Source organism: Propithecus coquereli, unplaced genomic scaffold (genome assembly GCF_000956105.1).
Source record: "Propithecus coquereli isolate 6110/MARCELLA unplaced genomic scaffold, Pcoq_1.0 Scaffold1, whole genome shotgun sequence".
Lineage (NCBI taxonomy): Eukaryota > Metazoa > Chordata > Mammalia > Primates > Indriidae > Propithecus > Propithecus coquereli.
This window is the reverse complement of record NW_012133857.1, coordinates 26,612,637-26,637,238: the sequence shown is the minus strand read 5'-3', so window position 1 is coordinate 26,637,238 and position 24,602 is coordinate 26,612,637. Positions and strand designations below refer to the sequence as shown.

The 24,602-nt window shown below is 46.9% G+C and overlaps 1 protein-coding gene across 1 annotated transcript in view; it reads left to right on the top strand.

The window, feature by feature from the left end:
• The window catches only part of PRICKLE2 (prickle homolog 2 (Drosophila)), a 163,316-nt gene that overhangs the window by 101,089 nt on the left and 37,625 nt on the right, over nucleotides 1-24,602 (top strand). Inside the window, exons 3-7 of the mRNA XM_012638692.1 lie at nucleotides 458-571; nucleotides 3,415-3,552; nucleotides 6,091-6,294; nucleotides 9,498-9,684; nucleotides 14,999-15,874. Of these exons, the coding sequence (XP_012494146.1) occupies nucleotides 458-571; nucleotides 3,415-3,552; nucleotides 6,091-6,294; nucleotides 9,498-9,684; nucleotides 14,999-15,874 (1,519 nt within the window). The remainder of the gene's footprint in view (nucleotides 1-457; nucleotides 572-3,414; nucleotides 3,553-6,090; nucleotides 6,295-9,497; nucleotides 9,685-14,998; nucleotides 15,875-24,602) is intronic.

The following is a 24,602-nucleotide window of genomic DNA, read 5'->3' as shown; positions in this document are numbered from 1 at the left end:
AGGTACCCAGGAGTTTGCCAAGTGCCAAAGACTGGCTTTGACTCCATTGCCGAGGCAGGTGCTGACATATCCCGTTGGCGAGGGAGGCAGGTTGCACACCCGAGACTAACAGAGAAAATGGTAAAGCCAGCTCTCAGGGGAGTCTGCCGAGAAAGCCCTACCCTCTGGGTTCACCAGCATGTTCGCTGAATTCTCTTTTTCTAGGAAAATTTACTGGCTTTATTTTTCCCTTGCAGAGAGAGAGGAAGGCCCAAGATATGGGTGATTTGCTTGAGTCTTTCTTTAAGGATGAATTTCTCTGCTTGCCATAAGGAACTCATCTGCTTTGGAGTTTCAGGAAGGACGAGGGCTGCGGGAGTCGGTTGCGTCCTGCTGGGGGAATCGTCTTTTCAAAGTGGGAACAGGCACGTGGTTTGAGTGATGGGCGAGTGATCTGTTGTGTGCTTTCTGTCCTCAGGTTCACCAGTACTATAGCTGTCTCCCCGAAGAGAAAGTCCCGTATGTCAACAGCCCTGGAGAGAAGCTGAGAATCAAGCAGCTACTACACCAGCTCCCGCCACATGACAATGAGGTAAGGGGCTGGACAGGGGCTGGTGAAGACTTTTCTTAGAACCTTCTGTGAATTGTTACCTTTTTCATAGTCAGAAGGCTGTGATCCATGAGAATGCCAACAAAAAACTCTGACAACTTATTTTAGGTTTTAGCTTCCCTAATTAGAGCCAAAAGAAACTGGCCAACTCCTTACTTCTAGAGAGTGTTACTGAAAAAGCAGAGTCTCATTATGAACTGGACTAGCCTCTCTGCTATTTGGGGATAACCAGGGAGCACTAAAATTTATAAGCTCAAGTCCAAGTTTTCTTCCTTGAAGAAGAATGTCCACGAGGGTTGCCTGCGTATGTTAGAGAGATGATTGAAATTCCCTAGGCCATTTCAAGCCCTGCAAAAGCTGGATGACTCTCTTGACTTTTCAGCATCATTTCATATTAAACGAGTGTGCAAGTTTTCCACATCACATGCAGAAGAAGTTACATGTCCAGTTCACAGCTCTGAACATCTGTGTTTTTGTCATGGTAAAGTCCAACTTGTCTTTTGTACTGTTGAAAGTGTGGCTAGCAGACTGTCCTTTTTTTCTGAACCCAGAAACATGGCACAGTCAGCAGACATTTCTACCTCTGAAATCAAATTGATCATAAAGGGAAATTTGTTAACATGCTTTTCAAAGATAATCACGCAGGAAGGGATTAGGTTTATAAACTAGAAATTAATTTTTAGTCATCAGGTTTTTAAGGTGGAATCGAACTGTCTACTTTGCATTTAAAACAAACGTGATTTTGCATTGAAAGGAGAAATAACCCCTTTAGACAGCTGGACACCAGCTTTCTACCAACTCTTTCCATCCACAAGCTGGATCCCAACAGCTCAATCCCAAAGGAGATGAGTGTTTTTTAGTCTTATCTGTCCACATTTGAATAAAAGGGGATCATTTGAGAGCCTGAAAAATAAATTTGAGTAAGCGGGACAAAAACTTAAAGCAAATCCCTAGAAAGAAAACTATGATTCTCTTTCCTGCTGCTTATTTCAGACTTTGTAAAGCAAATATAAATAATGCTTTCTCCTTTAAACCTGAGAGCAGGCATTGTAACCTGATGCCCAGTTAACTAATTTGGAAGTGAAAATGCGGGTTTTTACAAGCAGGAGGGGTGTGACTGCCTTTAAAAATATGTTCATAAAATGTCAGGGGCATAACCATATATTCTGGGATGTTCAGGTCACTGCAGTTCTCTCTCTGGGACATTGACACGAAGACTTATTTTCATTTTTTGAACTCTTTTTATTTGATACAGGGAAGTGATTGGCTCTTCCCTGCTTCTAGTAATTTGTTCTGCTTATGGTTAACTGTGCTTTCATGAAAAGAGACACCATTCAAATTACAACTTACTATTGGTGGGAATTCAGTATGTGTGACCCAGTGGGCAGATCTGATTATTTGATATGGCCCTTGCGAGGACAAAGGGTGATTGTGATTCTAAAGTAAATATTTGATCACCCTCTTTTTCACCCAGATGAGACAATGTTGATATATACAGCTGCACTGGTTTTCAAACTAGGATGCAACAGTCCTAATTCAGAGGTTTTCCCCTAACCATCTGTATGACAAATTATCTGAGCAACTCAGACATCCAGAATACTTCAAAGTAAGACAGGAGGTGCAATTAGGAACAGGTTTCCTAAAGTGTGGGATATACATGACTTCGAGTGGAATATGGACACGGCAGAAAATAAAATCAAACCACATAGTGAGAGAGTTACTCCCTTTCAAATTGTATTTCACTCCTTGTGATAGAGTGGTCGAATAATCAAGGAGGAAATTTCAGCCTAGTGCTAACAGGTATCTCAGCTCTCTAACTCACACCAGTCTCCACTCTGAAGTAAGAGCATGGGGAATCTCCATTTCAGGATCTCCTGCAAGCAGAGTGGCCAGCTAGAATCTAACAGCATGGTTTCCTTCTCACTCTGTTTAGTTGTATAGCCACCTTCTCTTTTTCACAGGTGATGTTGGTTTTCCATTTGTGGTCATAATATACTTTCTTTTTAAATAACTGTATTCAAGTTTCCAAAAAAGTGAGTCAGTATTAAAAACAGCGTTAAGTAAATAATAGTTCAAGACTATAGCACAATTTCCAAGGTGTGCATAAATAAGAGAAGATGGTAAAAAAAAAAATACTGGATTTAAATGTCCTTAGTGTTCCCGCCTTAATTCTGTGGGTTTCTGTGTTTAACAAGAAGGAAAATATCTTTTGCTTTGAGTTGGCTCCACCGAAGCTCGGCAGGCAGCCCCTCTCCCTCTCGCACCAGATGAACACGCAGGAGCTTCCGTGCAGCCCCACAGATGCCTCTGGACCAACTCCTGAGGCTCACGCCTTTGTTTCCCTGTTCTTCCAAAATGAGACACGAGAACAGAAGCTGTGAGCACATGGACAGCTGTTCTGGCTCACTGACCGAATGTCATTCTTGGTGTCGAAGATCATTGATGTGGGCACATCCAGATCAAAGTATCAGGTCTCTATAATCAATTTGGAAGAAGGGGAACGTCCCAGGTAATCACTGGCACCAAAGCCACCCCAGAGGATTTGATGTTAGTGCAGTGAGCAGAGTGTGGCAGTAAGGGCGAGGAACCTTTAGCCTGCCCAAGGCTGAACTCCAGAGTTCAGAGCCTTTAGTAAGATCTTTTGGCTGTGAACAATCTCAGCAGAGACTCACCTTAAGTCTCTCCAAGGCTGGTGTTGTTAAAGTTCAGGCCAAGGCTATAAAAGCAAATGGGATCCTGTTTAATGAGAAAAGTCAGAGCACGGGCTTCAGGAATCTCAAGGAGCAAGGGCCACTTCCTCCATGCTGTTCTCGGTGTCTACTCAGGTTCGATACTGCAACTCCCTGGATGAGGAAGAGAAGAGGGAGCTGAAGCTCTTCAGCAACCAGAGGAAACGTGAAAACTTGGGCCGAGGGAATGTCAGGCCCTTCCCAGTCACCATGACAGGAGCTATTTGTGAACAGGTGAGCATGGATTCAGGGGAGTGAAGTGGCATCGTTCTGGCATCCTGTCATTCATTTATTCATTCAACGATTATTTTATTGAGTGCTTGCTATGTGCCAGGCACAGTTCTAGGCCTTGGAGATACAGCACTGAACAAAAGACACAAAAGCTTAATCTTGCCCTTCTAAGGAGTTATGTTCTTAGGGGAGGAAGTCAGACAATAAATTTCATCAGCAAAATAGAAAAATATATAGCAGGGAATGGGGCTAGGAGGTACTGGATGTGTAGGGAGGCTGCAATTTTAGGTAAGGTGGTGGGGAAGACCCCACTCAGAAGGTAGCATCCGAGCAAAGACGTGCAAGTTGTCTGAGAGGAAGTGAATCATGCAGATCTTGGGGCAGAGGGAATGGCCACCTCAGAGGCCCTGAGGCAGGAGGTGGTCTATTATGTTCAAGGAACAGTGAGCTGGGCAGTGTAGCTGGAGCAGAGGGAGTGAAGAGAGAGAATTAGCAGGTAAAGTCAGAGTTCATGTAGGGCCATGGGAGCCACTGGAAGGACTGAGCAGAGAAATGACATGATGCATTGGTATTTTAAAATGAGTCCTTTAGACAATGGAGTTTGCCCAGGCCATGGGCCAGCCTCTCTCCCAGGGTCTTCCTAGGACCTGTTCCATTTAAAGGGGGTGATAAATGATCTTCTCCTGGGGTTTGAGAGTTCTTTATCTAAGTGCATGCAGCCCATTGCATTCTCCCTGGGACCTCCCTGAGTAGAAGAGTCTAGATTTGCCTTTTCTCCTACCCTGTGTGCTCTGGGCACAGTGGGGGAGGATTTTATAGTCAGAAGGGTAGGAATCCAGCTCTCTGGGGTTCACTCTGCTCCACCTCTCAACTGCCAAAAGTTTTCTGGTGTTGATCATCATTTTTGGCACTTCTCTAAGTCCCGCCGCTTTTTGAACAGCCCCATCTAACTCTGTAGGCTCTGGGTAGACCCATCAGGTGCTGAAGATATGTCAGCTGGATCGATGAAGAGGGCACAGGGTACTGCCCGAGGGGAGCAGATGTCATTTGGGACCCTTTTTTGAGATTTCAGAGGGGTAAGGTGAGAAGGTTCAGATGGGAAGGAGAAGCTACTTGATCAGACATTTGGCAGCGGGGTCTTCATTCATTAAAAGCACCCTTGAGACCTACTCTTGAGATGCAGGTGGTCAGTGGTTATGATGCGAGATTCGCTGTGCTCTATTCAGGGCCCTCGCTACTCTCCAATCAGTCTCTGGAAACCAGGCAGGCTGGGCTCGCCTAAGGGGGAAGGAAGGTTGGGCAGTCTGTGGGCAGATGCTAAGAGTAGTGTATAATAGTGTCAAGATGGTGGAGGCAGAAAGACCTTTCATAAGTTTTACCCGTGTTCCTGCCAAACGACCTTGACCACGTTACTTTGCCTTGGTTTTGTCATCTGCAAAATGGGGATAACGAACCTCATAGAGTTATGGTGAGGATTAAATAGGATTGTGTATACATACTTTAGGATTATTATCATGGAAGGAAGGGATGGTACTTTCTCTAACATGATGCCTTTCTTCTGCCTGGTCATACACCCGGCTGAGCTCTCAGATACTATTCCATGAGGACTTTACTTCATTTTCTATGATTCATTTCAACTCATACCATGTCCACGGCATGGGAAAGGTTTGGAGGTAGCTTCTCCACTCTTTCGACATTGCCCCCAGAGCTCAGCCACATGGGACCCTAGTACTAGACTCAAGCTGTGAACCTCATGGCCTGTGCCAAGGTCAACAGAAAGCATCTCCCTGGACCCACTTCTTCACGCTGTATTCCTCCCTCAAAGATTCTCAAACCATATTCTTTTTATTCCAACTCCAGCTGTCAGCGTGAGTTATCAGTGATTCTGCCTTGTTCCTTTCCAGATAGAGGAGGAAACTTTGAAAATGAGTGGGAAAGCAGGGAAGGGATATGAAAGAAACCCTTCCCGCAGTCTGGCCTTAGAAGCGATGCCTGTCAATCAAGACTACGCAGAGAGATGTTAGAGGAGGCAGGCTAAAAGCAGGCCTGAAAGGCACACAGAAAGTAGTTCAGGGTGGGCATGCTTTGATAGACACCCCCTTCTGTCCAACAGTGCAGGCTCCCCCCCCTCCAGTACCCACTCTCCGGCCTCCTCCTCCTGGAGTTAGACTGGGCTGTGCCTCTGCATGGAGTTTGCAGCAGCTAAAAGATAACGAGGCCTTCGCTCTGTGCCAGGTCGCCTCCTGCCTGCAGAGCCCCTGTACACTATTATGCTAAAAGAGCTTTTTAATTCTTTCCCATCTTTCTGATTCCTTATTCTCCCAGTTACTTTATCTCTATCCTACTTGTGGGCCTTTAGAAAGGAGGGTTGGGGAGGGCAAGAGAAGCCTGCCCTGCCAAGTGTATGAAGCAGGTGGCACAGTGGCTCCTTTGAAAGTAAGTGCTCAGCGACCAGCTATAGGTGCTGGTAGTTTGTCATTTAGGCACAGCACTGAGAGATGGGGGCGGGTGTGCATACTGATTTTTCTGTTTGGCTTGCAGTGTGGAGGCCAGATCAACGGTGGGGACATTGCTGTATTTGCCTCGCGCGCCGGCCACGGCGTCTGCTGGCACCCGCCGTGCTTCGTGTGCACTGTCTGCAATGAGCTCCTGGTAGATCTGATCTACTTTTACCAAGATGGGAAGATATACTGTGGCAGGCACCACGCCGAGTGCCTGAAGCCGCGCTGTGCCGCCTGTGACGAGGTCAGAGCAAACTCGCGCAGGCCCTCGGCCCTGCCCGTCAGCCCAGCCCCCCCCCCCCCCCGCCCCGTTCCGCCATAGCCAACACATGGTCCTGTGGCTTCCTGCTCAGAGGGAAACCATAAGCCACTCCACCCTCTTGCGTTAACCCTTGAGAAAGAGAGAAACAAGTAGAAAGAGAAGCCCCACCCTGGCTGCTGGAGTGTCTGGGTTGCAGCCTGCTTTACTGAACATGGCAGACTCATAGCCTCCTGGTGAGAAGGCAGTGTCCATAGCCAAGGAGATCACCAAGTAACACACAGCTGGCACTAAGTCAGCTCAGAACCGTTTAAAAAAAAGGCATCGTGCAGCCTTAGATTTCAGCCCTGATCCCAGGGAATAATCACCAGCAACGGAGTGCCGTTTAAATCTTAAAATTGTTCCATTTTTCAAGATTCAGTGGGGCAGGTTGGTTAGAGAAGAAAATGGGTAGCATTATTATTATACAAAAGTTCTGAGTAGAAATTCAGGAGGCAGATGGATACTCCATTTGGATGCCTCTGCCCCATGCCCTAAGAGGTATTTGAATTTACTACCCCGGGTAAGAAAGCAAAATAGAACGCAAGCCTCCTGCCTGGCATTCTTTCCCCACCAGGCACGCCCTGTGATGATTTGTAAGCTGACAGCTTATAAAGCCTGGTTTGGCTTTACAAGTTGGGAGCAGAAAGAATAATGTTCTAAACCTGACCACTTTTATGGGAATAATTTGGGGAAAGGTCTTAGCCAGGCGTTTCCTCCTGTGCAGAGGAGTTTTGGGTGTGTCTGACCTTATATACAGCAGTGGGGCAGGGAATACTCCTCTTTTTCAGCCAGAGTCTACACTCTCACATGGGCTTTTCTTTTTTACACACTGCATATGAGGGATTTACTCTTCTAGCAGGAAGCTGATCTGACTTAATTCATTCTAATGCAAATAGTGATTTTCTAGACTAGTGATGTTCTAGACTAGGTAGAGAGTTGGAAAACTGAAATCAGGTCCAACTCTGATTCATGCCTCAGTTTCCACATCTGAAATTCAGTGCTCATAATACAACTTGGTGTTGTATTGGAGTATGAGGATTGAAGCAAGTGTGCTTTGAAGTTTTTGTTTACCGAGATATAATTTGCATAGCATTAAGGCTCACGCTTTTAAGGTATACAGTTCAGGGGGTCGCAGCGTATTCACAGAGCTGTGCAGCCGTCACTGCTATCTCCCAGACCATTTTCACCAACCCAGGAGGAACTCTGTATGCGTAAGCAGTCACTTCCCTTTTCCCCCTCTCCCCAGCCCCTGGCAACTGCTAATCTCTTCTGTCTCTGTAGATTTACATATTCTGGACATTTCATATAAATGAAATCATGTAACATGTCTGTCACCTTTTGAGTCTGGCTTCTTTCACTTGCCATGATGTTTTCAAGGTTCATCCATGTTGTAGTATGTATAAGTACTTCATTCCTTTTCGTGGCTGAATTATGTCCACTTGTAAGTCTATGTCACATTTTGTTTAGCCGTTTATCCACTGATGGACATTTAAGTTGTTTCCACTTTTTAGCTATTATGAACCATGCTGCTGTGAAAATTCAGGTACAAGTTTTTGTGTGTACATATATTTGTAGTTCTCTTTAGTATATACCTAGGAGTGGAATTGCTGGGTCATATGATAATTCTAAGTTTAACTTTTTGAGGAAATGCCAAACTGTCTTCCAAAACAGCTATAGCATTTTACATTCCTGCTATCAATGAATGAAGATTCCACATTCTCACTAACACTTGGTTATTGTCTTTTTCATCGTAGCCATTCTAGTGGGTACGAAGTAATATCACATTGAGATTTTGATCCACATTTCTCTAACAGCTAATAGCGTTGAGCATCTTTTCATGTATTTATTGGCTATTTGTATATCTTCTTTTTCAGAGAAATATCTATTTAAACCCTTTGCCTTTTTTTCAATTGGGTTGTTTTTCTTTTTTATTGTTGAGTTGTAAGAGTTGTTTACATATTATGGATACTAGTCCAAATGTATGATTTATCAGATATATGGTTTGCAAATATTTTCTCCCATTCTGTAGTTATATTTTTACTTTCTCGAGATGCCCTTTGAAACATAAAAGGTTTTAATTTTATGAAGTCTATTTATCTATGCTTTCTTTTGTTGCTTATGCTTTTAGTATCTAAGAAACCATTGTCTAGTCCAAGGTCATGAAGACTTATACCTGTATTTTCTTTTAAGAGTTTCATAGTTTTTTGCCCTTACATTTAAGGTCTTTGGTCCCTTTTGAGTTAATTTTTATGTATAGTGTGAGGTAGGTGTAAAGAAAACGTATTCTTTTACATGAGGCTATCCAGTTGTCCTGGCTCTGTTTGTTGACAAGACCATTCTTTCCCCATAGAATGGTCTTGGCACCCTTTTTGACAGTTAATTGACCAAATATGTATGGGCTGATTTCTGGACTCTCAATTTTATTCTATCAACCTATATATCCATCCTTGGGCCAATACTACACTAGCTTAATTACCACAGCTTTGCAGTAGATTTTGAAATCTGTGATTGGAAATTTTAAAACTTTATATCAGGGGCCAAAACACAAATGCTTTTGAGGGCCAGGCAGGTACTGTAAATGAAGGTGACCTATTTTCAGGCAATAGGGAAGGGTGAATAATATCTCAAATTAGAGAACTCGACACTCATCTGAATTCAGCCATCCCTCTTCTTAGCTCTGACTTGCTACTGCCATGCAGGAATGTGTCCGGAGCATTGCCACATGTTATGTTTCCAAAAGAGAAATCAGGATTCCAGGTGTTTATATGATGTTTCCCACTTTTTAAAAACACTGTGTACAGGACACATGAAGCAGATTGTGTATGTCCAGTGTGCCTGTGAGCTGTCAGTTTTTGATCTGGCTTTATATTCTTTGGGGTAAAACATTCTTTCTCTTATTAAAATGTGGTTAAGTTAATCCCTGGCCATGATAGAAACCATGTTTAATTGTGTTTTAGGCAAATCCACATATAGGAGCTGATATAGATATAGAATTAACATAATGCATATAGATTTCTGTTTAGCAATTTATAAGTGGGACCTGCTTCCTTACCCTTCTAGTTTGGGGCCCCCGTCAATTTCTTCCTTTAAAGGGTGTTCTTATGGCTGGATCTGAAACACTGACCATTTGGCTTCCCCATGTCCAGATCATCTTTGCGGACGAGTGCACAGAAGCTGAGGGGCGACACTGGCACATGAAACATTTTTGCTGCTTCGAGTGTGAGACGGTGCTGGGCGGCCAGCGCTACATCATGAAGGAGGGGAGGCCCTACTGTTGCCACTGCTTCGAGTCCTTGTACGCGGAATATTGTGACACCTGTGCCCAACACATAGGTGAGACGATGCTTTGCACTCAGCTTGGTACTTCTGTGACTGCATCTCCTTTGTGTCTGGTGTAATTAGAATACCTTTGGTTGCAAGTGGTAAAACCTGACTTATATTAGCTTAAGTGAAAACGGGAATTTCTTGGATCGCATTACTGGAAAGACCAAGAAGTATACTGGCTTCAGGTAGGGATGGATCAAGGGTTCAAACAAAATCTGTTTTTTTCTCTGTGTCTCAGTTTAGTTTGCCTTCTCTTGGCATCATTTGGGAATAAGCTACTTTCACATGGTGGCCAAGATGACCCACTAGTTATACCTAGTCTTAGTACTTATATTCTCAAAAGGAGAGGCACTCTGTCTCTTCTGGTTTCTTATTCAGTTCCTCTGAATAAGAATCTTATCAGCTCTGCTTTGGTGATGCACAAACCCACTACCAAGGGTAGAGGCAGTCTCAGAAGGAAAATATGGGGGGACAGTATAAACTGATGCCTTCCATAGCCTCCTTGGAAAAAGTCAGGGAGCAGCAGAGGGAAGAACCAAAGTGGTCTTCTTGGAAGCAAGAGATAGTCTAGGAAACCAGATGGCTTCTGCTAAACATGGGTTTTTAAAAAAGAAATTAGCAAGAGCTACCCCAGGCAAATACAAAGCAAACCTCAAATAGCTCAAAAGCTATTATTAATTCCCCAAATAAGCAGCAGATTTGAGATGGTGAAAATCATTTTCCCTTTGCAAATAACCAATTAGTTCAGCCCTTCAATGCTGTCCCAGATCATACAGTGTTGTGGCTTCTTCATTCAACTTGCCTTTTCTGGCACCTTAGGAATGAGCCAACCTTTGCAAAAAAAAAAAAAAAAGTGGATCATCCCATGGCTTGTGCAATCCCAAGAAGTGTGTTCAGAAGCTGCCAACTTCTTACCTATAGTGAGATGTGGAGATAACCTGTTTGGCAGCCCATTTGGTCCCGCTTAAACGGTTTTATTGAGACCCAAAAGTAGTGGCTTTGTCTCCCTGGTTCATCAGGGGCGGGGAGGGGGATGTGTTCAAATGAACAATTAGTATTTGGAGAGCTCTGGGTGCTGATAAAAATCCCAGCTTTGTGGACAAAGCACCTACTGTGTGCTCAACGGTGCTTTGTCATTGGCCAATCCTGTCCCACACACTCAGGCATGTTCCTGTGAGGCCTGTCTGAGCTGGAGTTCGTCAGCCCAGGGCTAAGCTCTGCTCTGAAGACCGTAGTCCAGCTGCATCCTCCTCTGGGGGTTGGAGATGGTCAGTCCCTTTTCCCCTGAACCCTGAAAACCTCACCCCTCTCACAGCCAGATGCCTCGAGTATGTACCCAGGAGCTTTCATTTCTCACAAAACAGTCAAACAGGTAGACCTTTCGTGCTAAGAGTTAGGAAAGGGGGCTCGATTGTGCCAGGTGGCTGGATGCGTGAAGAAGGGGAGGGAGTGGGACGGTGTCAGGGAAAATGGTGCAACCTGTTGCCCAGTACTGCTCACCCAGTGCTGGATTCGAGGGTGCAGGTAAATGCTTGCTCGGATACAGGGGGCTGAGTGTGCAGAAACCTAGACTATAGCAATGATACTCCCTTCCCATTAGTATTTCTATTTCTTCTATCTCTGTCTATGGAGGCTAAAGGCCTCTCCAGAAGCTGCCACTTAGACTCTTTGCTCAGCGCGTGGGAGAGAGAAAATCCGTCTCTGTCTGTTTCTATAGCATGCACACCTCAGGTGGCTCCTGGTTTCCGTCTCTTTCTCTCTTCTCCTGTCTATCCAGGACTTTTTATTGGCATTCCCTTCTCCTTTCCTCTTCAATGCATGAAAAGGCATCAGTGTTTTATCAGAAAAGAGCACCGCGGTGGCCTGCGGTATGCTGCTGCTGTAGTTAAAATGCTGTCCCTCCTGTGTGTTTTACATCCGCTTTTCTGTAAAACGTGATTTCCCGCGACAATGAAGGAGTGTGCTCTGTATATCATAGATTCCTCAGTCGCTGGGTGCTTTACCTCGGACCATACTGTACAAATATTCCGTATTTATACAGTCGCTCAGAGCAGACCCTGCATCGGGCCGCCGTTGCCAGGGCAACGGTGCTTTCGCCTGCGCACAGCAGAGTAAACAGTCCTATAAACAGACCGAGGCTGTGGCAGCAGTAGACACATACACGCTCAGAGAAGTACTTAAAGGGCTTAGGGAGGGAATGAAAAAGGAACGCTTGGATGTGGGACAGCAGAGCCCTTTCCCAGATGTCTGGAGTTCAGGAGCAGTTCAGGGGACCATCTGACATTGCGGATGCTTATCGGGGGCCACGTTCTGCTGCCTGCGGACCGCTTTACGACCTGCCTCCCCTCCGCTCCCCCACCCGAGCCCGTCCTTCCGCGAGGCCCCGTCCCTGGGAGCCGGGCCTTGCTGCCGCATGTGAGCGTGTTCCCGTGCCAAAGCGTGGCGAAGCAGCTGGCGGCAGGCAGGCTGCAGGGACTGGACTTCCGGTGCGCGCCGGCAGGCAGCGGGGAAGGCCGTAGCTGCCTGGGACGCGGTGCTGAGTAGGAGCACAGTGAAGGACCCGGGGATGCCAGCAGGAGCTCTCTGCATTCTTGGCACACGAGAAAGGGGGCGGAGAGGAGGAGAGAGAACGTGGGAGAGGGGAGGGGGCACTGCGCAGCCTCCTAGTTCTTTCTTGGACTGTATGTCGGCAGTGACCCTCAGCAAAGAGGGGACGGCCTTTCAGACCTCGTCCGGAATAGTTAGCAGGCCCAGGTCTCAGCACTCTCTGCCTATTAACTCAGTGAATCCTCACAGCTACCCTGAGAAATAAGTACTATTATCATCTCCATTGTATTGCTGAAGAGACCAAGCACAGAGAGGTGAAGCCACTTGCCTAGGTTCACACAGCTAGAAGGCACCAGAGTCAAAATTTGAACACACGTAGATGGGCTTCAGCGTCTCTACAACCAGCGGGAGTGGGATGGAGCTGGGGTTTGAACCTGCGTCTGCCAGAGTTCTGAAGCTTCACCCTTAACTAGTGCAGAATCATGTGTCCCTGTGCTGTCTGCTCCTGCTTCCTCCGCCTGGGGGCCTGGGGAGGAAGTGTCCTTGGGGCCCCGGCCAGTTCCTTCTCACCACGCCTGGGAGCGCAGGTGCTACGAGGGTGGAGCTGACCCACACAGTGCTCTTCTCACTTAGGGAGCCCCTTGCGGCTGCTCTGGTCCCTATAAAAATTGCCTCGTAGTCCCCAAGTACAGTTTCAGAATGAAGAGAGAACCCCTTAGTTTGGGAAAGAGCTAATAAGGGAAGGATTTATCTCATGCCTCTCTCTCCTGGGCTCAAGCGACACAAAAGTAAGCCAGGGAAGAGAAGGGGAGGGAAAGAGAGGCTGCCTTGGCTGTGGCCTTTTGTTCTTGCCGTTCTCTTTTTCTCCCCAGTTTCTTGCTCCCCGTCTCTCTAGACAAGTCTCCAGAGGTTATTCCTTGAAAGTCCACGCTCAGGAACTCTCAGCCACTGAAGGTGGAGGTTCACGTGCGCACTCCTTTCTGGAAAGCCTGTATCGTTCTACATCAGGACCTCACAGAGGTCCCTTTCCGTCCTACAGACATCACTTGGGACTGCGTTCCCTGCTGGCTTTCCCCACGCGAGGGGGCCCCAACAGCTCACGGCTTCCCTCCTGCCAGTTTAGCAACTGCTATAAACAGCCTGCTACGTCACTGCCGTAGCAAAAGTCCAGGTGACCCTCATTGGCTTAGAGTAGGTCTCGTGCCTCCACTGGACCAGTCCCTGGGGGCTGGGAAAGAGGGTTTTTTGCCAGGCAGTGCTGGGTCCAGCGGTGGCTTTAGCCTCACCCACAGCTTGTGGCCTGAGGATGGCAGGGAGATGGTGTCCCACAGCGAGAGTAAGTCCTATAACCAGAAGAAGGCAGAAGATGATGGAAACCGGGACCCCGGGGGCCGTGGGAGGCTCCCTTAGCGCGCAGTGTGGCCAGACTGTGTAAACCAGACACAGCGCTGTCACGGGGAGGACCTGTGCCTCTTCCCTTCCCCATGGAGTTAAGCAAAAGCCACGTGTGCTCGTGCAGGGGCAATGTCTTTTAAAAACCATGTCTAGGTTTTTCCTTACCGAGAGTTGAAATCCACTTTTTTCTTTTCCACTTAGTCTGTTTGGGCTGCTGTAGCAGAATACCACAGACTGGGTGGTTTATAAACAACAGAAATGTCTTACTCACAGTTCTGCAGGCTGGGAAGTCTAAGGTCGAGGCCTTGGTAGATTTGGTGTCTGGTAAGGACCCATTTCCTGGTTCACAAATGGTGCCTTCTTGCTGGGTTCTCCCACGGCAGAAGGGCAAACAAGCTCCCTCGGGCCTCTTTTATTAGGGCGCTAAGCCCGTGCATGAGGCCTCCACTCTCATACCCTGATCACCTCCCAAAAGGCCCCATCTCCCAATACCATCACCTTGGGGTTTAGGATGTCGACTTACAAGTTTTGGGGGAGGCACAAACATTTAGACCGTGGCGTTCACTGAGCTGCCACAGTGACTTGCCCATTGGAATGGCATACACTGGCGATGGGATTCAATCCTGTCCCTTCGATATATGAAGAGCCCCTATCAAGCACCAGGCCACGTTCCACGTCCTGGAGATGCCACAGGAACTTAACTACTTTGTCCTCATAACACTTCACTTTTAGTGAGGCAAGTCAATAACGAACAGATGCACACATGTAGTGGTGCCATGCAAAGCAGCTTTAACGCTGTCAAGAAAATGCAGCAGGTTGGGGTGGAGCGTGGTGGAGAGCCACTGTCAGGGTGGGCAGGAAGACTTCTCAGAGGAGCTGGCTTTGGAGCAGACACTTAATTAGATTGAAGGAGACAGTATCAATGTCATGGTTGGGAACGAGACTTCCTGGGTGCAGACCTCGTGTCTGATTCCTAATTATATTAACTTAGACAAGTTACTGCACCTCGTAGACCTCTACTTTCTTGTGTGAAAAATGGAAATATTAGAAACCTACCTTAAACAGTTGAGTGATTAAATGAGTTTACGTATATAAACTTAAAGCACTGCATTATCCTGTGTTACTAGTATCATTGCTGTTTATCTGGGGGAAATGTGTCCCAGGCTCTAGCTTCTCCGTGCCGGGAGCGAATGAGTTAAGAAGATTTCTGGTGGAACAAGGGGTTCTCCTAACAGGACGTGAATACCATTTACGTGGGGACCTGAGTGTTGATTTGTCGACAATTTATTCTGCCACATCTGGAATTCTCCTGTGTGTTTCATGTCACAATGCAGGGCTCTGAGCAGCTCGTGAGCCTCTTCCATGTCTCTCTTTTCCTCAGGGATCGACCAAGGTCAGATGACCTACGACGGCCAACACTGGCACGCCACCGAGACCTGCTTCTGCTGTGCTCACTGCAAGAAATCCCTCCTGGGGCGACCGTTCCTCCCAAAGCAGGGCCAGATATTCTGCTCACGGGCCTGCAGTGCCGGGGAGGACCCCAACGGCTCTGACTCATCCGATTCAGCCTTCCAGAATGCCAGGGCCAAGGAGTCCCGGCGCAGCGCCAAAATCGGCAAGAACAAGGGCAAGACGGAGGAGCCCATGCTGAACCAGCACAGCCAGCTGCAAGTGAGCTCCAATCGGCTGTCGGCCGACGTGGACCCGCTGTCGCTGCAGATGGACATGCTCAGCCTGTCCAGCCAGACGCCCAGCCTCAACCGGGACCCCATCTGGAGGAGCCGCGAGGAGCCCTACCATTACGGGAACAAGATGGAGCAGAACCAGTCCCAGAGCCCCCTGCAGCTCCTCAGCCAGTGCAACATCAGGACATCCTACAGTCCGGGGGGACAGGGGGCCGGGGCCCAGCCCGACATGTGGCCCAAGCACTTCAGCAACCCCAAGAGGAGCTCGTCACTGGCCATGAAGGGGCACGGCGGCAGCTTCATCAAGGAGTGCCGCGAGGACTACTACCCGGGCAGGCTGAGGTCCCAGGAGAGCTACAGCGACATGTCCAGTCAGAGTTTCAGTGAAACCCGCGGCAGCATCCAAGTCCCCAAGTATGAGGAAGAGGAGGAGGAGGAGGAAGGGGGCATGTCCGCTCAGCAGTGCCGGACGCGTCATCCAATCAGTTCCCTGAAATACACAGAGGACATGACACCCACAGAGCAGACCCCTCGGGGCTCCATGGAATCGCTGGCCCTGTCTAACGCAACAGGTAGGTCCTATTCCCCTGGAAAACAGATAGTAAGGGGTGGTCTCTGGGTGTCCGGATGCTGATCTTCAGGATCTTAATGTTGTTCCTACCACGTGCCCCACTCCCCCAGGCTGCTGGGGAAGGTAAGCCCAAGCTTTGGATGGCTTCTGTCTTTGATGAGATTCCCCAGAAACAAAGCCTGGGACAGGGGTCTGGGTGCTCCCAGGAGAAGGGGAGTGAGAGAAACAGGACTGGGCAGGGGGAGGAGCCAGGCGAGAATGAGGTCTCCCTTGGAGTCTGGCTTCAGCCTGACCCACAGAGGGCTCTGGAGGCGGCACTGCACTGTACAGTTGGTTTCCTTTTGTGCTAGAGAGGCAGACGTTTTGTGCCACCACGTCAGTTAGTCACTGGCTTTGGGCTGCCAGGGAGCAACGGTGGGAGAAGGTTGTGGCTGTGGGCTTGGGCAAAGCAGCTCCAGTTGGCCAAAGGCAACATTCAGAAGTGAAGTTGCAGCTGTGAGCTGATATCGGTACTCACAACACCTGGGGCCCAGGTGCCCCAGCCTGGTGCTGCTTGGGACGCCAAAGCATCCGTGACAGTTTCTGAGGCTGTTCTGAACCCCAGTTTCTCACCAGGGAGCCGGTTTTAATGTGCAGATAAAGACATAAGAAATGTGTGGCTAGACAAGGCGAAGGCGGGCTGGCTAAAAAGGATGGAAGTGGGGAGAGACACAATCTCATGGTTTCTCGCTCCAACCAAGTTGTCCAGCTGGTTTGTGTGCGTATGAAGACAGACATAGATTTTCTCTAAGATGGTGCTACTCAAAGTGGAGTCTGAGGATCATACTGGCCAAGAACTATTACCCATCAGCAGTGAGATTAAGTACTGACACTGAGGGTGCTTAGAAACTTGTAGAGCAGTTCAACATTGCTGTGACATCCAAGAGTGGGTTCAGTGGGCTCATATTATCACTCAAGGTATAGACCAATCGGGGTGTTGTGGAACTCATGTGATGAGTTGTCTGTGTCCTGTGCTATGTATCAGTCATACTCAGCAGGACCATGTGTCAGTACCCAGTGGACTGAAAATCAAAGCAAACTGGTCCTTCACCACTAATAGCTTGAAAAGTAGTGCTCTAAGATGTGCTAAGTATATCTGCCCCTTTATGGGCAGGGTACCAGAGGAGGGAGCCATCTGTCTATCTCTTATAGCAGGGATCCCATAATCAAAGGTCTCTGGATGGAGACTGTGATAAGCTTGTGCATATCAGCCCCATTCTAAGGGGACAGCCACCGCCTAGCTCCAGCTGCTTGTTGCCATGTGCAGGGATATTTATTTATTCAACTAACACGTATATAGCTCTTACTGTATGCCAAACATTGTTCAAAGCACTTTATAAATATTAACTCACTTAATTAAATTGTTCCAACACCATGAGGGAAGTATATTATTATAATTCAAGTTCCAGAGTTGAAGAAACTGAGAAACAGAGAGGTTGAGGGACTCACTCAAAGTCACCCAGCTTTTACATGGTAAAGCAGGGATTTGAACCTGTGCATATGATTCCAGAACCTTGCACGTAATCACACCAGGCTACCAACCTAATGAGCCTCATCCTGTCGAACTTCTAGTTTTTCCAGAGGAGTTTAAAATGTGAATTATTTTAAATGTAAAATCCTGAGATATGTTCCTTTTATGCCTAGTTTGTTGAGGGTTTTTATCCTAAAGGGTGCTGGATTTTGTTGAATGCTTTTTCTGCGTCTATTGAGACGATGATATGGTCTTTGTTTTTGCATTTGTTTATGTGGTGAATCAGACTTATTGATTTATGTATGTTGAACTATTCTTGCATCCCTGGGATGAAGCTCATTTGGTCCTGGTGGCTTATTTTTTTGATGTGCTGTTGAATTCAGTTTGCCAGTATTTTATTGAGGCTTTTAACACCTATATTCATAAGAGATATTGGTCCGTAGTTTTTTTGTTGTTGTTGTTGCTGTTGTGTCCTTTCCTGACTTTTGTATCAAGGTGATCCTGGTTTCGTAGAATGAGTTGAGGAGGTTTCCCTCCTTCTCAATATTATGGAATAATTTCTGTATTATGTGTACCAGCTCTTCTTCGTAGGTCTTACAGAATGTGGCTGTGAATCCATCTGGTCCAGGGCTTTTGTTGTTGTTGTTGGGAGGTTTTTATGACCCTTTCAATCTCAATCCATTTAAATTCTCTGCTAGACAAACAAAACATGGCCCTGAGTTGTAGGATGTCTATGCAGTGCGTTTTACCTTCTATTCCCCTCAAATACTTTCACATCTGTGTTCCCTTTTGTCTCAGGACAAAAAGCAGATATCCTTACCCCCATGTTTCAGATAAAAAAAGAAAAAAATGAGGCCTCAGTGACTAAGCGCCTTGCCTGATGTCGTAGAAGTGAGCAATTAGTGCAGAGCCATGACTGCCTGGCTTCCAGCCCAGGTTGTGTTATTCTCAAAAGATTTATGTGCTATAATTATTTTAAGAGGCCAGCAGATATATACTTCAGCCTCTGAAGCAGAGTTTCTCAAAGCTAGACCTCCTGAATTGGAATCACTGGGGTGTTTGATTAAAACATAGACTCCTGGGCCTTCCCCAGGTCCCCTGCATCCGAACTCTACAAAGGTGGGGCCCAGGAATCTGCATTTTAACCAGCTCTCTGCTGATGCCGATGTGCACCATTGTCTGAGCAGGAGAGATGCGCCTGGGTTTGTCTGTTCTGACTGTCAATTGTGTTCACATCGTGGCTTATGAGGAAATCAGGAGGGCTGGAGGCTGGAGAACACTGGAAAGGCCAAGTGGGGAAGAACGGAACATGCAATTTCCACTCCTGTGGAAGAGATCTTGGGAGATTTATTCTCATGATTTTCTATGGATCCTTGGGTAAAGCAACTAACGCCTCTTTGCCTCAGATTTTTAGAAAACAATCCTGACTGCATGTGACAAAACTGAGGGACAAATTTCCTAAGATCAGCGTTGTCCAATATGGTAGACACTAGCCACATGTGGCTATTGAAATTTCAGTTAAACCAAATTAAAATTTCAGGCCATCAGTTGCACTTACTAGACACATTGCTCAATAGCAATGGCCTGAAGTTTAAATTTCATTTAATTTTAGTTAATTTAAGTTCCAATAGTCACGTGTAGCTGGTGGTGACCCTGCTGGATGGTACAGATGACAAATGATCTGATAGGATGGGCGTGAGACTAGCCCGTCATTGGTCTCTGGAAGTCCTCATACGAGCCCTGATTTTCTAGATTCTCCATTGATGATTAGAGTACTGGTTCTGGAGTCACATTCCTGGATTCAGATCCAGCCTTCGTCATTTAGCAGTATGTGGCCTTGAACAAGTCACTTAAACTCTGTAAAACTCACTTTCCTCGTCTATGGAATTAGGTAACTAGTAGTACAGAACTTCCTTCGTATAGTTTTTGTGAGAATTAAATGGCAAAGGCATTTAAACCCAATAATATACTCTTTGACACATATGACCTTCTATAATGGTTATGCGGTACTTTTTATTATTATTAATTCTTTCTCCTTCTAAACATGCCAGTCCATAGTTTTAGCCTCTAACTATGTTTGGGCTACTAACTTCCAACATCCACCAGCTGTGCAGGTTTGCATTTGAGGTTTGAAAATGCTCCTGTGGACTCCTCCTTTCCCTAACTAGCATGAGAAACAGGGAATTAAAGAAATTCATCTTGTGTCCCGGTGTTTCTGTGGACCTGTCAGACACGGTGGTGCGGAGGAAAGATTGTGCCTGATATTCTGAGCACAGCGTGGTCGTTCTTCACTGGTGCAGACCCTAAGTAGCCTCTCACATCCTACCCCACACACACGTGCACCAGGGCCTAGACTCGGAAGGTTGGTATATTTGCTGCTGTCCCTCACTGTTGCATTTGAATTTTGCTAGAAAATTCAGTAGTCCTTCAAACCGTCTGCATATAGCAGTGGCGTTCTGAACTGTCTGCATATCTTTAAATCCCAGAGTCACAGTCTGAATATCAGGTACATCCCACAGAAGTCTTCGTGAAAACACCTTGATCCTTCAGCTGAAGCTAGATTTCAAGATAATGGATTTTTTTTCTCCCATGGTCAGTGACTTACATTATTGAGTAAGTCTGTAATGTTTAATCTGGCGTGAAGCATGATCTTTTTGTGGGCAGCATTTTTCCTCAGAACAGATCTGAAAGGCTCGCCAGCCTCAGCTCTGGGCTTTGGCACCTCTCAATTTGTTTAGAACTGGGAGTGTACAGTGCCTTCTCCTCAGAAAACACAATCCATCCCTTATGTTCACACAGAGTGAGTCAGGCAGGCGCAGTCACTGTTTACACCACCGCAGTGTGGGAGCCTTGCAGAAGCTCTTTAACCCTGCCCTTCCCTGCACATGCCTCTAACGCAGCTTGCAGCCTGTATGATCATAGTATTGGAAACAAGGATAATAACAACATAAAGGACAACTAACATTATTGCATGTTTAGCACGTACTAGATACCGTTCTAAGCACTTTACATGAACGAACTCACTCAATCCTCACAACAATCGTATGAAGTAGATACAGTTGTTGTTCCTGTTTTACAGATGATATGTTTGAGGTCCCAAGAGGCTGAGTAGCCCAAGGCCACACAGCTTGGAAATAGAGGAGCAGGATTTTAACTTGGGCATTCTAGATCCAGAGCATGTGCCCTCAACCACTATACCATGGCTAAGTGAGTGATGATCATAAAGATGCTACAGCTGCTAATGATGGTGATCGTACCTGATAATAATCACAGGAGACCACTGACCATGACCCGGCCTGCTAATGACTTCATGTGCAACATCTCTGTAAACCCTCACAAGAGCCCTCTGAGACAAGTCTGATTATTATACCCATTTTACAGATGAGTACCCTGAGGTTCACAGAAGTTGTGATCCTCCTATGGTTGCCACAGATGGCCAGGACTTGGACCCAGGTGTGACAGACTGCAAAGCCATGCCCTTAACCACTCTGATATATATCCTCACAAGAAGGATCAGGATCAGGATCACAGTTGGGAGATTTGCACAATGACTCTATAGGAAGAAACAAGAATTCCCTTTCCTGTTGTAGCTGGCTTGTTGATGTGTCTGTTTGACTCTGGCAATGCTGAGAGCACAAGTGTGAAATGACAGCTGAACGACAAAGGACAAAAGTGGCAGTCCGAGATGATGTGCCAAGGTCAGGGGTAGGGAAAGACAAGGCAGACAAGTGCAGAGGTCCAGGGGCTGGTGCCTGGGCAAGAGGCACCAGGGGAGAGGAGACCAAAGCTGTAGCTGTAGGGGGGCAGGGCTGGGCCCAGGTGTGTCGTAGAGTCGGAAATGGGACTGATTGCCTCAGGCAGGGGCCACACCACCCGGACAGCTAGAAAGCATGAGCTGGTCCCAGTGGAGGACCCTGGTGCAGAATGATGAGGCTGGGACTATGACCATTCCCTGAGAAACAGTCAGATTCAGTAAGGGGTGGTTGGATCAGAGTTGGGACCTCTAGGAAGGGCATCCAGATGTGGATGGGAGCAAAAGAAAGGGAAAGATAATTTCTGTTCATTTATTGATTCATTCATTCATTGATTTGTTCATTCAGCAAATATGACTTGAGCGCCTACCCTGGGAGTTATAGCAGACTGTGTGAGAGTGTGGGCTGTAGACCAGTCTGCCACAGTTGGAAATTGGATTTTGCAGTTTAATGGCTGTGTGACCTTGGGCGACTGACTTATTTATCTGCTCTGTGCCTCAGTGTCCTCATCTCTAAAATATAATGACAATAGTGTTCTACCCTGCAGAGTTGTAGTGAGAATTAAATGAGTTCATTCATATAAATAATTTAGAACAATGCCCAACACCCTCTCCGTGCTCATTGAGTATTAGCTGTTACTAGTATTCGTAGGTGCCACAGCCCATGCAGGATGCTAGGGATGCAATGCTAAGCCAGACTGCACGTGGGCATTGCCCTCCTGGACCTCATCATCCAATGGAGTTGATAGACAGTAACCATCCAATTGTACAATGGAAACTGGCATCTGTGGTAAGTGTGAGGCTAGGAGGGCATGCAAAAGGGGTGTGGCTGACTCAGGGAGGTCAGAGAGGGCATCTTGAAAACGTGTTGCTTAAGGGATAAGGGAAGGGGCCCTGCCCTTAGAGCAGCATGTGCAAAGGCCCTGTGGTAGGACTTTATGGCAAATATGAAGAACTGAAAGAAGGCCCCATGGCTAGGTAGAGCACTGAGAGTAAGAAGACTAGGATGGAAGGCAAGGGCCAGATAATGCAGAGCCATTTAGAACTATTTTAAAGGTTTAAGCCTTTCTACTATGGGCAATGGAAAGCCCTTAAAATTATCAGGCCAAGCATGGAAGGAGGTGATGTGATCCAGTTTGCGTTTTGAAAAGATGAGTTCAGCTGCTGCATCAAGAATTGATTGGAAAAGAGCAAGTGCTGATGCAGAGAGACCCATCAGGAGGCAGTTTGGGACTGTGCAGCCCAGGCTAAGAGGTGAAGGTTAACAGCATCCAAGGTATAAACAGGGTGAAGAGGAGGATCAGTATGACAGTGACTTAGCAAAGGAGATTGGCAGAAGTGTACAGTGTTCCAGGAGAAGGGGTCCTCTGGGAGACAGAGGATGACAGATTCGAAAAGCACTAGAAATGGATTAACGTTCGCCTACGCTGTGATTTTTGACTCAGGCCGGCATCAGCTAAAAGTGCCTGTGTCATCGGCCTGGATAGTGGAGACACAGCAAGTCTAAAAGGGCTTCCTGGCTTCTTTGATCAGCGTTGCCTTGCTGCGGCAAGTGCACGCCTTTAATATGCATCAGCTATGCAGCTTGGCGGGGGAAATGGTTGTGCAACACCCAACCAACGCCGCGATTGCAAGGAGGTGACGAGGTAATGCTTTAGCATTGCTGGCCCATCTGAAAAGAACCAGAACACAACAGTGTTGAGGTTCTGAAGCAACAACTGGAACAACTCAAGAATGTCTGAAATGTTTTTTAATCCTTGTAATGCAAAACATTTCTATATTTAATTTGGAGAAAGGACATTTCTCCTGCTCTTCTGCATAACTTGGACAGCCATTCTCTAACCCAAATGTTATTTAAATAGTTGGGTAAAGCCTCCTAGCCAGCTGGTGCCAGTTGCTTGAGTGGCCACACCTCACATGGGCTCGTGAATTGTATGGCCCAGATCTTTCCATTCATCCCATCACTGGGGAAGATGTGCAGCCCAGTCCAGAAATATGGATTTAAAAACCCAGAACTCAAATTAGATCCTATCCATTGGCCCCATGGCCAGGCTGGGATATACTTGGGAAATGCATAGGGATTGTCCTTGTTTGTTGGATTGAGGAACTCTTTTGTTTGGAAATGTCAGAATCTCAACTCCAACCGTATAAACAAACAAAATTGTTTTTGATCAAGTAACAGTGAACTTCACAGATGTTTAGTTCCAGGGGCCCAAATGATATCATCAGGTCTCAGTTTCTTTCCATCTCTCAGTTCTGATTTCCTCCACACTGGCTTCATTCTCAGGCAGGCTCTTCTCGGGGACAGCAAAGATGGCCATCAGCTGCTCTAGGCCAACATCCTTTAGCATCTGGTGAAGGAGAAAAAGAATTGCTCATTCCTGATAGCGTCACCAAAAGTCCCAGCATTGAGCCTCCATGGCCAGGGGGAATGATTGCTGTGGTAGGTCAGGTCTGAGCACTGTGCCCATCCCAGGAAGTAGGCAGTGAGGTCAAGCTCATCAACACTGCACGGCTGATAATGGAGAGGGAGGGATTCTCAAAGGAAAATCAAGGCTCTCAAAGGAAGAGGGCTTGTGCTGCAAGGAGGTAGAACCACAGGCATGTGCTACTGCACCATAGGTCTCCCACCCATTGGGGCTGACCTCCTGATCTGAGACCTTGCTACAGAAGCACCGCCATATTTGAATTTGACATCAAATGTCCCTTATGTAATTTAGCTATGGCTTTCTGTAGACAAAGCTGATCTTTGGGGTATGGCTCTGTGGTGATTTTAATGTAGGGGTTTCAGGCCAATGAGGAGATATTTTGGCAGGGGAGATTGGATGGAGCCCAACCCTCTTGCTTGGTGGTTAGGACGTCCTGAGGGACACCTTCCCACTGGTCCCATAGGGTGACATCCTCTGTGATCCACAAGGAACCTATGCCCTCTTGCTGGCATTTCATGGCTCTGCATGTCACCCCTGGCTCACGGACCAGGGGCCAGATGAAAACCAACAGAGTGAAAGTCATTAGAGAATCATTTCTTTTCCTGGTTGGGTTTTCTGGTACGTGGGGAAGCAGAGGACATTCTCAGAGCAAGGTGGGATAGGATAGGAGGGGAACAGAGCCCAGCCCAGAGCGCCCGATACACCCCGGCTACATGTCATGGTCTCGCTGACATTTTCTGGGTCCAGAGAAATTTTTCCAGTGTCCTGGTTTTTAATAACTGTTCAGGAGGCTTATTTATAACCTCCTTGGGCGTGGGCAGTCATCTATGCCCAGAGTCAGTAACCATGGCTGCTGAAAGGGAGAAAAGATTGCTGATTTTATTACCTAAAAGGCAACACTGGAAAAATGGGTTCCGGGGGGAGGCTGGCGGTGGTGGGGTGGGGTGTGATGGTGGGCTCTTCAGACTGGTGCAGGATTTTACAGGGTGAATTTTTCAAGGATATATGCACATTTCTTTTGGAATATTTGAATTTGGCA